Here is a 17,261-nt window from a genome sequence, read left to right on the forward strand (position 1 = left end):
ATTATTTTCCCATTATTCAGTTATTTTACTGAAGTCTGGGGTAATACATATATCAGTACCATGAAGCCCTTGTTCCTGTTTCAAAAAAGAGCCATTCGAATTATCAGTAAGAAAGGTTATAGAGAGCACACCAATGATTTATTTTTTTAAAATAATCTACATGTAAACAAATCCAGCAACACTTATTTAACCTATTTCTGCTACTTGTGGAAACGAGCATTATGAGGTATATTTTCAACAAACACTAAATAACTAACATTGCAATGTAAAGTGTATCTTTTATTGAGTTAACCAGGCTTTGTATTGGCAGCATTAACTGCTGCTTTTGATTAAAAAAAAAAAAAAAAAAACCTGAACGTGGGTCTAATATACAGCCATGGATGCTCAGTAGGAGTATCTTCATCCTCCTTAGTTAGGGTCAATCTGTGCCAAAACGATTGTATATACAACAACATTATTAGACATGACCTGCCCCACGCAGCAGCAACAGCATCTCTATAAATGCTGCTATCATTATCACTCTTAAGTGTACAACCAGTGGATCCTGCAATTTCACCAACACACTTATCAGATGCTGAACAGGTTGTAAAAGGCACACGGCAGTTCTATTTATCACTCAGATTATTTATTTATTTTTATTTGATATTACCGGATAATTTTTTATTGCAAGCATAAATTTCACTCTTTGCCCATCAAAACATGAGCGCTCTGCTAAATTAAACCAAATAAAATGACAACCTTTAACCACTTATAACAGTTACTATATAAAAACAAGATGTGGTTGTACAAGTCCTAATTCTTTCTCTGTGGGATTTTCACAGCGTATTCTAATCTACATTTCTGTTCAGTCATCATTCATCTAAAGTCAGCTGACCTTTGCACACACTTCTGTTGTAGTTCAGACTCAGTCTGGTGGTTCTTTGGAGATGAAAACACTAATGTATTGTTTAGTGGAGCTTGTTTGGCATTTTGATGACGTTCTAAAAACAATGGAACGTACTCTGCACTACAGTCTTGGGAGCTATTAGTGATGGAAATTTCATCTTCTTGCTGCTTATATTAATTATACTAAACTATCTGTAAAAAACTATTCTCAGCCTGTCATTGCCCGATCTTGTTAGCTCTCGGAAGCTAAGCAGGTCTGGGCCTGGTTAGTAGTTGGATGGGAGACCACTGAGAGTTCCAGGTGCCACAGTGGGGGACAGTCACCCCAGTGGTATCTGTCATTGTGTCCTTGGGCAAGACACTTTACCCACATTGCCTAGTATGAATGTCGTCTGTTGGTGGTGGTAGAAGGGCTCGATGGCGCACTTTGGCAGCCTCGCTTCCGTCAGTCTGCCCCAGGGCAGCTGTGGCTACAATAGTAGTTTACCACCATTAAGTGTGGAGTAAAAGAATAATCTCTTAATTCTGTAAAGCGACCTTGAGTGTCCAAAAAAGCGCTATATAAAATTGATGTATTATTATTGATGTATTACTATTAAAATACTACCTTATAAATTAGTAGTGTGCATTGCCATGAATCTGATACAATTCACGATTTTCATGTCACGATACAATACAATTGATACGAAACCGTATGATATACATTGCGATATGTCGCGATATCAAGGTGAAATTCCAAATTTTACCTTTACAAGTACAAAATGGTATGAAATTCAATTTCTTTTATTTTTTTTAAACTTGCAAGAACAAGGTAATGGTAATTAACTGTAATTCAAGTACCAATATCGAAAACAAGTAGTATGGTTATCAAACTGTCAAATTACAACAGATTCTGATTCTGTTAAGTTCTTAAATTATTATTATTTTTTAAAGTAAACACATTTTATGAAAATAAAGTGCAATCAACTCCCAAGCTAAAATGCATTGAGGAAGGAGGTAGTTTAACAAGTTCTGATGTGGTTCACTGACACCTAGTGACCGGGTGTTTACATGCTATGCATATATGTTTTGATCAATACAATAATCGCATGGTGAAATATCGCAATATATTACTGAATCAATTTTTTCTTAGACCCTTATTATAAAGAATAAATATTCAATACAATATAATCACGGATTGATGGACTGTTATGTCTGTGCAGGATGTTTGAGGTGAGGAGCCTGCGTGATATGAACAGTTTAGATGTCACAGTTTATACTCTGCTCTGGAAATGTCCATGTCATTTAAATGTGTCCAAACTTCACTCGGTGTCTAATGAGTCTAAAACTTTCTGTTACTCATTCCCTCACCTCCACTGTGTAGTCCCTGAATATCTCCCTCCTCTCATTCTCATCTCTCCCTTCCTCCTGTTTGGTGTGCAGCAGAACGTTTTGCTGGATGTGTCTGGAACCACACGTATTGACCAATCACGTGTGGCTGAAAAACTAAAACCAGGCTCCGATCATTCACTTGTATGAATGATCAAATCTTAAGGCAGGAAAATCCATGTTACAACATTTAATGTGATGGACATTTGTAATTTTGGTGGCTCACCTGCACACCACTTATGTGCACCCCAGACTACAAGCCAAACGTTACACTTGGCACATTAAAATATAGCTAGACAATGACTGCTCTAATGGCAACATGAAGATACCATATCTTCACTGTTCTAATGGTGACATATTTTACACCAGTGTGTTTGACACTTTATAAAGTAAAGCATGGGTGCAGCTGCTTAGAAATGATACTCCATCCATGAAGCTCTTTATCAACTGTTTTAATGATAATCTGAAGGGTACACATACTTTTATTCTACATGCATGCATAGTATTTACTGGAGAAAGTGGGGATCAGGTTATTCTGCTCTGTAGTTTTGCATGTAATAAAACGAAAAAAGTTGGTTGATTGATTCTTCTAATTCCTTATAGTAATACTGACAGTTGAAATCAGGCCCCATTGAATATACTGCCAATCCCAATCAGAACAGCTTTATTACTAACAATGTATTCAGACTCACTCTGGAATAAATCTGCTGGTATGATGGTAGGTGGTACTGGGAGGGAAGAGGGGACAAAGGGACACAGTGTTCACAAAACATTGAGTAAATGCTGTTGTGGTTTGAATAAGTTGCAAGACTGCTTTTTTTTGTTGCATGGATAGAAATTTGCAAAACTACTACATCCATTAAAACAATTAATAATTTTCAAAAAATGTTGACTGACAATTTGTAATACTATACTAATAAGTAAAAAAATGACCAAGCCCTATTACGGTAAGAGTTTGCACTTTGACTGATATCCAGGGGTGGACTGGCCATCTGGCATAGCGGGTATCGTCACGGTGGGCCATTCTGGTCCGCTACGTTTTTTTTTTTTTTTTTTTTTTTTATGGTTACAGGTGGCATAAAATGGTCCAAAAGTGGCAAAAATGTGGAAAGAAAAGAATGAAAAGTGAGTAAAATGGGGGAAAAAAGGGAAAGAGGTGGTATGTAATGGCAAAAGACATAAATGAGGAAAATGTGGCAAACAGTAGTGAAAAAGGGCAAAAATGTGTACCAAAAAGGTGCAAAATGTAGGGAAATAGGAAACAGTATTTATTGGAGAAAAAAATTAATTTTATTTGAAATGTGCTTATTTGTAGGGATGGTATCGTCAGGTACATCGCGATACGATACATTGCGGTATTTTTGCTCACAAGAACGATATCACGATTCTGCGATGATCCATATATTGCGGGAAATTTCATCCACGATACATTACGATATGTGTCACTGAAGAAATTCAGAATTTATCTACTGCACTGAATCCATTTCACAGGAATTACAAAACATTGTCACTCAATTTCACATGAATAACAGCCAAGAAAAACAAAGTGTAAACTGCACAGTCTCTTTTTAACACACACTGACCACAACTAGTATCACTGTGTTATGTTTAAGTCTGATACAAAATAATGCTTCACCAAAATATTGTTGATGATGTTTGTGCAAATTAACTGTAAATCATTGACAACAAAATGAATGCAGAAAATACTATTTTCAGTGCTAATATTATCAACTTCTCTGTAAAAATGGACATATATCAGTGCTGCTTAATAAGCAGAATAAACTTGTTTTATGAAAACTGAAATGTTTATTTTTCATATGCAGTGAAATTTTCCAGTCAATGCATTATAATATAAACAACTGGGTGGTCTATGAAAACCTGGGCACACATTTTAACTTATACTTACCACCATGTGTAAAGTTCAACTTAAACCTGCAGACTGCACATACAGTACATTTCAGTGCTAATTCTAATATCAACTTGTTCTTTGTAAACTTCAAAATATGAGAACATTTAACTTGTGATCAATACTTGTGTAAAAAGGAAAATAAATAAATAAAAATCCATATTCGGCGGGAGTGTATCGACGAATTATCGCAGCATATTGTTGTATCGATATTTAGGCACACGACTACTTATTTGAATGAAAAGTGTCAAGAAACAACAAAAAAATGGATAAGTGTCAAAAAGAACTCCCAAAAATGGACAAAAATAGTAGAAGAGGTATATTTATTGGCAAAAGGAAGCTCAAATCTATGAAATAAAAAAAATTGTTAAAAAGTTTCTCCCTTTAAAGGGTTTCTAGGGGGATTATAATTCAAATTAAGACATAAAGACCCACATGTTGAGCATCACTGACTTAATAACTTTTTCACGGTTTTAGCAAATTTTTGCAAATCTAATTTTGATTGCCTCAGAGCAGACAAAGCCTTGCAACCCCCAAGATCTTTGGCTCCCCTCTTGCGGGGTCACGGACCCCCAGTTTTGCAATAGAGGCCCGCAAACAGCGTCTTGCATTGGGCCACCACAAAGCTAGAAATGGTCCTGCCCATTAGTCTGGTGTCACCTCTAGTCATGACATAACTTCTGTTTTAATCTGACACTATAATCAATAAAGATTAATTTTTTGCTATAGCTGTCAGTTTTATTTGTTCACTGCTACGAAGGAATATGACTCTGCTTTGTAGTTAATTTAGTGGCTGGTCTGGAGACAAAATGCCAGGGCTGAAATTTTGTCCACCCCTGCCTTACATTAGCAATTTAACATTTTTTTTAATGGACTGAATTGCTCTTAAGGTCAGGCCATTAAGGCATCAACTCTTTGTCTTCTCTGTGTCCACAGTCTGGTGGATGACCGCTGTGTGGTGCAACCAGACACAGGTGACCTCAACAACCCACCCAAGAAATTCAGAGGTAAGACATTCATGTTTTCACTAAAGTAAAGACGTTTGCAGGTTTTTCAAAGTCCAAACAACAGTAAATTGGCTTTGTTTGTGATTGGACTGTCCAGTCAGCATGGAATAAAGAGACATGCAGGAGTAACTGACAGGACTAAAAGACTAACCATGTTACAAGCTGGCACCATGATAGCTGTAAATCATAAAGCTGCATACCCTGAAAAGACAAGATTTAAGTGTTATTGGTTAGACTAGTGGGTGGTGTGGTTACAAAAAACCTCACAATCATTGACAGCTCAGCATTGCACAGCATTTAGTTTTTGTTTCTTAATAGTTTTACATCTTTATGAAGAAAGTTTCAGTTGGCACCCAATAGTCACCTATACAGTAGGTAGATGTGTGTTCAAGAGTTAAGTGGTTTGAAACACGACCTTGAAAATTCCAGCTAAGTATATATTGCAATACTCCATTTCTTTCTGACAGTCAAAACCTTTTAATGGTTTGGCAGGATTCTGGTTGGAACACTTTACAGAAATATGATTCAAGAGCTAAGGTTTGGTCCATTACCTCAAAGGGTGTTACCTTCAAGACATTATGCTTTTTAATATATGAGAAATTTGACAGGACATTGTTCCACTGTCAAATTATAATTGATGTTCATTTATGTCCCAGTTGCTTGATGATAACCACACAAAGGATGGTGTACACAGAGTTAGCTCTCTATATTTTTATTATTCTAACACTAAAACTGGTTATCCCACTTTGTTTGATTGAATAGCACTGTTGTGCGCTTTAGGACTACAGCCTTAGAATACTTTGGTAATCGAGTATTCGATTCATTATTCCATCTGTCAAGGATCAACCGTAGCAGTGGAGGCAGTCAATAAGGAAACTAGGCTCCAGGTTTTGATGCATCAGTTTTATCTGTTTATTTTTTAGTTTGCACCACAAGCACAGTGTACTTTAATCTCCATTCCACTCCCTACTGAACAGAATGAATGTCTTTATATACAGGTGTACCACTAATTAGCCTGTACCAGGCATGGGGTGACATATAATGTGCATATTAAAAGTACAACATAAATATTTACACAAACACTTCCTAACAGACATTATCACAAACACTAACCCTGTATTAATATCATTAATCTTATTTACATCTCCTAAATTATTAAACTACATATTTACATTGAGCTACACACATCCAGCTCCCCTGTTCCTAGTCTCTGCTTGGTCTCTCCCACCTGGAACTATAAAAAGGTGTCCAAAAGCCCCGGGGAATTCTTTTACCCGAACACCTCAGGAAAGAGGAAGAGAGCATGTACAGCTAAGCTTTGTTGAAGATCACATTTCAATCACATGCAAAATACCAGAACATATTTAAATGTTTTATCTTTCATGTCACTGCTAAGTTATTTATCAATTAACTGAAATGTATTTTCTGTGTTTATCACTAGATGAATTCTGTGGCCTGAACCATGTGCTTCACCATTTGACCAATAAATTAATTAAACCAATACAACAAAAATGTGTCTCTTAATTTCATTAAGCACTGCAGTTTGTCACAGTATTACAATTGACTCTTTTTTTTTTTTAAATTACAACAGTTCAAAAGTGTAACAGTCCATAAGTAACGTCACCTCGTCGTTACACCATCGCTTATTCGAGTAATCGGATAAAATATACTTTTGCTAAATTAAAGCTCAATTTTAAATAATACGACAGAAAATTAGACGGACCAGTTAATATTATCGACCAAAATGTACATTTATCTATTACATGTGTATAAAGTAGAAAAGGAAGAAAAACACGCAAATGTGTTGTAAAAATATACTAATACATGTGGTGTCAGCCTAAGATAAAAAATGCAGACATTCATGGTCTAAAAAGGCGATACATTATTATCTTTTAATTTTCTTTCAATTAACAAAGCTTTAAGGCTGAGAAACTTAGCTGATCATTTTTTGTAATCGAGGGTCTTAAGGGAATCGTTGCAGCTCTAATGCACTTGAATATTTCCATGCTTATACTGTATTTCTGTTTTCCAAACCAAACGAGTTCATGTTCACTAAATAAATCCTATGGTGTATACGGCCTTTCATGGGCAGCAGGATTTTGGCTGTAGCTCCACAGAGAGAAGCTAAAATAAATGTTAATCTGGCAGTGAACTACAACGCTGATTAATAATGACACTATAAACCTTCTGTGTCCTGTTCTGGAGAAATGGACATAAATCGCGTCTGTTGTAACTGTAAAATGAATTTTCAGTACCAGAGAGCCATGTATTGACCAAATTTTGGTACAAGCTGTGAACTGAAAAGTATTAAATAATTCATGAAATAGCATATATCACATTTAAAGAGGAATATATTTTCTTAGTTTCATTGGATATCAAATAATCCAAAGTATGTATACCTTATGATAAGTATTATATCTTCAAATGTTGATAACATTGAACCTACAATATGATTTAAGTGGTCCGGTTCATCCTGTATTTTATTATTTTATTATTTTGCAATAAAATATGGCTGTTCTTTGTTATGGTGCAGATTATTGTGCTTCTTGTGACTATTGACCTGACATGATGTGATTCCTTTTTATGATATATCAATGATGTTCCTTCATAATTCATTTACATTAAATACTAGGGGTGGGTCAAGACACAATGCGATACAATAAACCATAGTTTGCATGCAATAATGACACAACACAATATTTTTGGGAAAAACAAAAGCCACAAAAAATGCAATTTTAAAAATAAACATGCGTTTATTTGACTTTAACTCTAAACATACTTACATACAGTACTTACCCTGGGTAAGACTTTTTATACTTAAGAGGAATAGAAAAAAGATAAACACAGAAACAAATCATATCAATCTGGTGGATTTTATTACTTTGGACCACAACCCAACTCCCCCCCCCCCCCCCCCCCCCCCCCCCCCCCCCCGTGTGATACGTCTTGTGACGTTTAAAATACTGTCATATCATTATACATTTAGCTGTACCATGAAGTATTTCTATATTTACACAGGGAATCCTTGAACTAGAAGTGAGGTAGATAACATATAACAGAAGAAACTAACTGACCCATAGTTTTCTCTAATCTCATGAGATTTTACCTTTGTACATTTACCTTCTGAATATAAATAAATATAAATAACGGCTGAAACAGGATGTTGTGATGAGACGAGCATCAACTGTATTTTGTATTTCATTTTATTTTATATTGTACATTGTTGAAATGTCAGCGCTAAATACATATTTTTATACATTTTTAATTGATTTCTCAATTGAAGAATTAATATTAATGTATGCAATTGAAGTGAGTTTAATGATTTTAGTACACACTTCTAAGCCAGAAATGCATAGGCATGAATAACTGGCATAATAATTTCAATTTTCAGTATTTTCATTTCGAGGCGTCCACAACACCTCACCTTAAGTGTGGTACTTAGTTTTTCCAACGTAAAAAAGAAAATAGTTAAATATTCAACAACCCACACTGTTAGTGGATGGATGTAGACGTGTTAAGTACCAAAACCAACTGTTTCTAATATGAAAATAGATTTAATCTAAATTTAAAGATAGAATGTGTGAGAGAAAGTTTGATGAAGTACAATGTAATTTTGGTGCAATTGAGATGACCTTTTCATCTGTTTTATCTAAAACTGTGTAATCTGTGAGCACACATTTGAGTGCTTTCACATTGAAAAAGAACTTTCAAATCTGTTGCTGTTCACACAGAGAACTCGTCCTGCGAAGCAGGTCGAGTTTTGCAGGTAACCGACAGAAAAAGGTTTTCTTACTTTTCTGTAACATCACATGACAATAAAATACATCCACCAAGAACTGCTCGTTATCAGCCGATCTTCATGAAAACGGATCATTGAAAATTTTATCATGATTTTGTTAAATATGAACATTTTTATAAAGCTGATCAGTTGGTGTAGGACTCTCATAACAGATGTTTCACAGTGAAAATGGCGCCCCCACTCTGTGGATTTTATGTTGTATCTGAAAGGAGTTTATATTGAAGATTCAAGGTTTTTAATTGTCATTGTGTGCATAACATGTACATAATGGCATAACGTTCCCAAGTTCCCCGGCAAGCCCTTAAAGAATAGAGTAAAATAATAGTTGTATAAATCAATAAAAATAGAAAAAGAAATAGAAATACACCAGTGATATAAATATAATATATCCAAAACAATTACAATAAACAACAATAATAATAAAACAATATACAAAATAATTGAACCCCAACAGCAGCAGCATTTAAAAGAATTGTAACCCACAATGTGCACATGGGATGGAGGGTGGGTTGTACAGCTACAGTTTTGCTGTATTGCAGTGTGTATTATGACCTTGGTATTACAGCCTGTGATTTGGTGAAATGCTCTTGATGTAGGCATAGTCTTGTTTAATTTTTAATTTGTTTCTGCATGAACAAAAACCAAAGGGATATTAGGTTATATATGCACATCATGATGTTTGGCTGTTTTCTCTTCCAGACTGCCTGTTTAAACTGTGTCCGATGAACCGATACTCGGCACAGAAACAGTTCTGGAAGGCAGCGAAACCAGGAGGCAACAGCACTACGGACACAGTGCTCCTCAATAAACTGCACGTGAGAGAAGACATTTTTATTTTAGCTATATGAGCATGAGTAAAGTATATGAGTCACAAATATCAATCTGTGTTTTTGCTCTGTGTTTTAGCACGCTGCTGACCTTGAGAAGAAGCAGAATGATTCTGAAAATAGAAAGCTGCTGGGAACTGTCATCCAGTATGGAAATGTCATTCAGGTGTGTATAGGAATGGGCTCAACATTCGATCATTTCACTCACATTTGTCGCCAAAAAAGACGTCCGAACATTAAAAATTGTATAAAGACAAATATCAACCATAGAGTCAATGCAACGAGCCCTTTCAATCTCAACAGGGGTACCTAATAGAGCTGGGCAATATATCAAGATTTAAGATATATTGAGTTTTCTATTTTGCCGATAAAGAAAATGACTATATATCGCCTATATCTCCTATATCTATATATATATATATATATATAGCTTATTTCATATTAAATCACTTGTTTTAGGAGTCACTGCTTTCTCTACTTCTTAGAACATTTGAGTGCGTCCTAACCCAGACTTTCCTCTAAACAAGCAACACTACAGAACTCACTCACATGTACTGTCCCTTCGAGGAGAAAAAGCCTAAAGTAGCACATATTGTGTGGCTGTTTGCTGATAAATGTGTCTGTGTAGCATTTTACATCAGCAAATTTAACCCAGAATTGTTTTTCTGAGAAAACTTTGAGTTAAAAATATCCAGATTTATATCGTATATCGGCGTTTTGAGAATAAAATATTGAGATATGAATTTTTGTCCATATCACCCAGCCCCAGTACCTAATGGCTTTGTTGGGTATTGATCTCCTGTTTGTTCAGACCCCCATCCACAGCAACCGCCCCCTCCCCTGGTAACAGCCCTGTTCTGGAAAAAGTCTCCCTCTGTTACAGCCTGCCACCTTATTAGTAGGGATGCACGATAATGTTTTTTTTTGCCCACGGGCTGATATTTTACAACTTATTGACCGATAACCGATATAGATATTTTCCCTCACACCTAATTGCAGAGATAATCTAGTTTCTGTAGTGGAATTAACAAACATAATTATTCTGCATACTCTTTATCCTGTTGGTCAGCTGGCAAATGCAAACATAAGTCAAGGCTAAAAATAATGCCACCACAGTAATCCTCCCATGTGCAAAATAAGAAAAATACTTTAGCTTACGTTGGAAGAATATAAAAATAACTTAGTCGTCATCTCGTTTAAAAACTGCATTTCCCACAATCCTCTGGCCGCAACTTACCAATCACAGTCGTTTTCTGAAGTAACGCAACGAATATCAAGTGATAGATCAGCAAAAAGAAAAGAGCATGAAACCAGCACGGAGAGTAGGATGATGTCAGCAGTCGGGTGAAGGTGGGGAGGAGGAATAAGGAGAAGGAACAGGTTAACAGCTTCCAGTTAAGTCACGTGTCAAACTCGATGCCTGGGGGTCAAATTTGACCCTTCAGAGCGTCCGATTCGGCCCACAGGAGAAAATGAAAATGACAGAGAATAATGAATCATTGTGAGTTACTAAATATTTCAGTATTAAATTGTTATTGAAAGAACTCGATATTTTTCCGAAATCCATCAATTTTTCTCAAATTATGACACAAAATCTCCCCAAAGTAAATACAAAATGGTAAAAGAAATTCAAAAATCAAAGGGCATTTAAGTGTCCGTCTCTTATTGCTAAAATATTATTGTTCCTACCATACTTTATGTCTAATTTATAACTAGAAGTGCACATTAATATTGAAATTGTTAAGGTTTTTTTGTGATCCAACTGGTCCATTCATGGCCCTTGAACTAAAATAAGTTTGGCACTCTTGAGTTAAGTGGTGTAATTCATATTCTGTGACGTAGAAACTCTTTGTTCTTGCCATACTCCTTTAAATGCAGATTTAGTTTTTTTTTAAATTCTTATCTTAATTAATTAATCAATTAATTAACTAATTTCCAATTAATTATTGAATAATGATTAGCATGCAGGGTCCGTTTGTTGAGGAGTTTAATCTCACTCTTGCATTGGACATTTTAAACATGCCAGACGGCCAACACACACAAAAGCAGCCATTGTGTTTAGTTCACAAAGGAAATGAATGAGAAATCAAAATGTCAATCAAAAATGTGTGAATGTGTTGCCTCTTTGTTTAAATTTTATTTTAGGAGCACATTTGCTGCTTGGAAAAAAATATCAGCAAAGAGCCCTGTAGCAAAAAACAGAAGTGAATCAATTATTATACATGAGATACATAAAAGATCAAAAAGGGGTTTAAATGTGTGCTACAAAAATGTCCCTTTCTATTCTTGCTTCTATTGAGAAATGCTTTGCCACATCGGAGACATACTTTATCTAAAACTAAAATAACCCCTCTTTAGACATGACCAAGTGTGGCAGCATACAGAGCTGGGATGTCCTTGTTAATGATCATTTGTCACTTGGAAAATAGGACATGGTGATTGGTTGTTTTGATCCTCAGATTTCCAAGTCAAGCTTTATATAGAAGTATTAGTGGAAACCAGACTTGCTTTGGCTTTTTCTGAAAGAAGTTTCTCACCCAAGATGCTTTCTTATTCCATCTTCTTAGATGACTATAGATGAATACTGACTGGATCTAGTCTATCAGACCAGCAGGGGTTGGTGATTCTCTAAACTGCTTGTCAAAACTAGGTGTGTAACGATATACAAAGCTTACTAGACAATACAATAGACCATTGGGTCTCAAACTAGTTTGGCTCAAGTACCTTGAAGTAACCTCTTTGTCCAGAATCTTATTTTGTATAGAAATAAGTGGAATGAAACAGTATTTAGTGTTTCCTGAATAGATTTAATTCTACAGTTTTTGTTTACCATTTTCGGTCATCTTCCACCTGGTGTGGGACCAAGACTGACCCTTGTACCGTATTTTTCGGACTATAAGGCGCACCGGATTATAAGGCGCACTATCAATGAATGGGTCTGACTGGCTCTATTTTCATACATAAGGCGCACCGGTTTGTTATTATTATTATTATTATGACGCATTAAGCGAAATAAAATAGTCAGATAAGTCAAACTTTATTCAACTCATTAACAATAACTCTCAACATTTTTCAGGTTTAACACATAAAATACAGAACAATACACTCACTTTTTCAGTTCAGTATGTTGAAGCACAGTAGTTAATTTCATATATAAGGCTCACCTGATTATAAGGCGCACTGTCGATTTTTGAGAAAATTAAAGGATTTTAAGTGTGCCTTATTGTCTGAAAAATACGGTATTTTTAGTTCATGTTCTAATCAAGGTAATTTTTATGGTTTTCATTTTTAACCAAAAATACACACTTTAAAATTCCCTTATTTGGTATCCTCTTATTTGTTCTCTCTCTCTCTCTCAAGCAACCCCTGTTGTGCCATCATGTACCCCTAGGAGTACACATACCCCTATTTGAGAAACACTGCGATAGACGATACTGGGCTCCTGACAATGATAGGAACAATATTTTTGGAAAGGGAAAAAAGATTAAAAAAAATGCAACTTGAAAAACAATGCTTTTATTTTAATTACTTTGGACATAATTACCGGTACGTATATTATTTTAATTACTATTCTGGGTATAAACTTTTCAACTCAAGTGAATATAAAATAATCAATAGCGTAGATAACACCATTTTTCTAGACAGCATTTACATTTTAAGGACAAAATATTGACTTATTACCGGACTTGTGTTTCTTACTATCAGGTTTTGTGATAAAGTACTGATCAACTTACCTCTTAGTGATCATAACCATAATCCCAAGGTGCATATGCACATTTTAATATGCATGAATCATATATTGTACTACATTTAGCTATACTATTTATGTAGTTTCAATTAATAATCAAATGTTTTTCATAATCAATGTCTGTTAAATTCACCTATCTGCTACAGGGATCTTTGGATGAGTACACAGATTTTGACTGTTATGGTTGGGTTGGATAATTTTTCTGTCTTTGTGTTGTCACGTTCCTTTACACTTGTGCATAATATGTCATTAATCTTTGAATTTGAAATACTTGAAATTAATGCGGTGGCTGTTCAATTTGTTATCATGTTTTTTTTTTTTCCTTTCTTGTTTTTCCATTAGTTGCTGCACTTAAAAAGCAACAAATACTTGACAGTGAACAAGCGGCTCCCTGCGCTGCTGGAGAAGAATGCAATGAGAGTGACTCTGGACTCAGCAGGAAACGAAGGATCTTGGTTCTACATCCAGCCCTTCTACAAGCTCAGATCCCTGGGAGACAGTGTGGGTACAGCAGGGTGTAGGCTGGCTTGGACCTAATTATGCCCAAAAGGAAATATTAGGGATTTATTTTTAGACCTTTTAACTGGGTTGGAAAAAAACGTAAGTCACATGTAGTTGGCCTGAATAATAATTGAGAGGTGGAAAAAAGCCAAAAACAGTCAGCCGTTCAGCCTCCTGATTTAATTTAGTATGGCTTGACTTACCAAGCACACGTTTTTTTCAAGGTTTTGGTTTGTGAGTTTTTTTTAAGTAGAAAAATTGAATTGGCATGCTGTCTCTCTTACTTTGTAGAACTTATCAAATAACTTCCAATTTCTCAGTTAAACTTGTAATATGGACAACATTTTGTCCAATCAGGATTCTTTTAAAAACAAAAAGTGTGTTGTCAAATGCAATTTTTTTTGGAAGGTTCTCTCCCTTTGGTTTGGTCCACATCGCCACCTAGTGTTTATTACAGACGTTAGAAATAATCAGAGGATTAGCTGCAAGCAGCTTGGAGAACAGTGGTTCTCAACCTTTTCAGCCCACGAACCCCAAAATAAAGGTTCCAGAGACCGTGGACCCCCGCTGTACCTGAAGGTAGTTGAACACAGACATGAACAACAGTCATGTGGAGACATCTATTAGGGGGAATAAAGGGGAGAGCTTTTTGGGGCCCAGCCATCAAGTCAGCAAAATGATGATCCATTTTTTTATGAATCTGTGATAAGAGGCAGAAATGGGAGTAATGTAGCAAAAATGCATTATAAGGAGCAAAATATGGCACGAAAAAGTGATGAAAATAGGTTAAAATATGGAAAGTTTAGTGTAATTTCAGAAAAAGGTAAAAAGTAAGCAAAAATAAGATCAAATTGTTAAAAAAAATTCTACCTTTCCCAGTGTGTTGCAACCCCAAATTGGGTCCTGACCCCAAGGTTGAGAACCCCTGGCTTAGAGAACAGTAGATTTGTCTTTGTAAAGGAAGTTTTAATTACTGCTCTTTACTGAATTGATCAGTATCTATAGGTTATTTATAGAAACGTACATGTGCAAATGTTTATATTTGTGGTTTCCTGAACAATTGTGTCATTGCTGCAGGTGGTGATTGGAGACAAAGTTGTCCTTAACCCAGTGAATGCAGGTCAGCCTCTACACGCCAGCAGCCACCAGCTCGTCGACAACCCCGGATGCAACGAGGTATATACGATTTCTATTAAGTTAGCACAGATTTACACCTTAGACAAGAAAGGTGTTCATCGGTAGAGTTAGATAAGGAACAAAAACATGTCCTGATACAATATTTGACATGTGTTTTAGGTGAACTCTGTAAACTGCAACACAAGTTGGAAAGTCGTGCTCTTCATGAAATGGAGTGACAACAAGGAAACAATACTTAAAGGGGTAGGTGTTGTTACTAATAGTTGGGATTGTTTCGATCCGATATTGATATTGAATATCAGTCCGATATCAGCAAAGAAAAAACTTTATCTGAAATCCCCAATGTTAGCACTCAATTACAAAGTTTGTTTTTGTCTTTATTGAGGTTATTTTTCAGGTTCATATAATTCATTCATTTTTATTTATTTTATTCAATTGTAGAATATTATTGTGTTTGAGGTTAAAATTTATATAACAAAAGAAAAAAAAAACGAAATTCGATTTCTCATTTATTTGAGAAATCGATTTGCTGATCTCATTTATTATGACGGTTGGTGGTATCGAATCATTGGCACAAACCAATATATAAATGGGGGCCCATTACCCCGTACATGTCACTGTCCCATTTTTTAAATGACTACTCCTCTGGTAGTTCTCCTTAGATGGGAATGCAGTTTGGTATGAATAATCTAAGGATTATTATGATGAGATGCTTGGAACCCTTTTATTTTTTTTTTAAATAGGGCCCGGGGGGCCATCCCCCATTTCCGGTCATTTCCAAAATTATTGGAACATAGGCTTGGCAAGGCAAACGTATTTGAATAGCGCATTTCATACACAAGGCAACACGATGTGCTTTACATGATCAAAAAGTGCAACAGAAAACATTCAACAGCTTAAAATCAATAATAACGTTAAAATCAGCAGCAAAAAACATTTAAAATCATTAGTAAAAACATTAAGAATAATCAACAAACACATTACATCAACAACAACATGACCAAAAATCTCCCTCTCAATCATACGCAGCAGAGAAAAAAAGTGCCTTTACGTAACTTTGATTCAAAAATGTTCACATGTGATGCTGACTTCAGCTCTGCTGGCAGTTTGTTCCACTTCTTTGCAGCATAACAACTAAAAGCAGCATCACCATGTTTACTGTGAGCTCTGGTCTCCACTATTTGACCTGTATCCATAGATCTGAGAGACCTGCTGGGTTCATACCTGACTAACATCTCACTGATGTATTGTAGACCAAACCCATTCACAGATTTATAAAGCAGCAGCAGAACTTTAAAGTCTATTCTGAGGCTGACTGGGAGCCAGTGTAAAGATTTTAACTGGATTAATGTGTTGATGAGTTTTGGTTCATATCGCCCAGCCCTAATCCGTAGTGATATTGTATCTGATCGATAGTGTTATCGGCAAATACGCAAAGGCTGCAATATCGGTGTATGTATTGGAAGTGAATTGACTAACAGCTTCTAGCAGCTTCAAAATACTGCACATTCCTTAACAATCACAGTAAATAGTCTACTGTAAAAAGAAGTTTTTATTTTCTATTTGAATATTTTTATATATAATGGCAGGGTGACGTGGTGCGCCTGTTCCACGCTGAGCAGGAGAAGTTTCTCACGTGTGACGACCACAAAAAGAAGCAATATGTTTTTCTTCGTACAACTGGGCGGCAGTCTGCAACTTCAGCCACCAGTAGCAAAGCACTGTGGGAAGTTGAGGTCAGTGCATCTAATTTTTAAAAGAAATCTTTTGACATTTAACTACTGTTTGTGTCTGTATTTTCATTTGGCTGTGTTTGCAATCTGAATGAATGGAAATGTTTTCAGGTGGTCCATCATGACCCGTGTAGAGGAGGTGCCGGCTACTGGAACAGCCTCTTCAGGTTTAAGCATCTGGCTACAGGCTGTTATTTGGCTGCTGAGATGGGTGAAGTATGTGTATAATCTTCACCTTCACACTTATTTATCAACAGTAAACACTGTTACTTGAAATGCCATTAGGATTTTAAGAGTCATTGAGAATTTTCACTTTAGTGTACATGTGAAAAATGATAAAAAAAAAAAAA

At 35.7% G+C, this 17,261-nt stretch overlaps 1 protein-coding gene across 11 annotated transcripts in view; it reads left to right on the forward strand.

The window, feature by feature from the left end:
- The window catches only part of itpr1b (inositol 1,4,5-trisphosphate receptor, type 1b), a 137,784-nt gene that overhangs the window by 11,188 nt on the left and 109,335 nt on the right, over positions 1 to 17,261 (forward strand). For all 11 annotated transcript variants that reach the window (XM_028448177.1, XM_028448182.1, XM_028448183.1 and 8 more), the window contains exons 3-10: positions 5,096 to 5,166; positions 9,665 to 9,780; positions 9,872 to 9,958; positions 13,883 to 14,041; positions 15,119 to 15,217; positions 15,338 to 15,421; positions 16,768 to 16,914; positions 17,023 to 17,127. In XM_028448177.1, the coding sequence (XP_028303978.1) occupies positions 5,096 to 5,166; positions 9,665 to 9,780; positions 9,872 to 9,958; positions 13,883 to 14,041; positions 15,119 to 15,217; positions 15,338 to 15,421; positions 16,768 to 16,914; positions 17,023 to 17,127 (868 nt within the window). The remainder of the gene's footprint in view (positions 1 to 5,095; positions 5,167 to 9,664; positions 9,781 to 9,871; positions 9,959 to 13,882; positions 14,042 to 15,118; positions 15,218 to 15,337; positions 15,422 to 16,767; positions 16,915 to 17,022; positions 17,128 to 17,261) is intronic.

Source organism: Gouania willdenowi, chromosome 5 (assembly GCF_900634775.1).
Source record: "Gouania willdenowi chromosome 5, fGouWil2.1, whole genome shotgun sequence".
NCBI lineage: Eukaryota > Metazoa > Chordata > Actinopteri > Blenniiformes > Gobiesocidae > Gouania > Gouania willdenowi.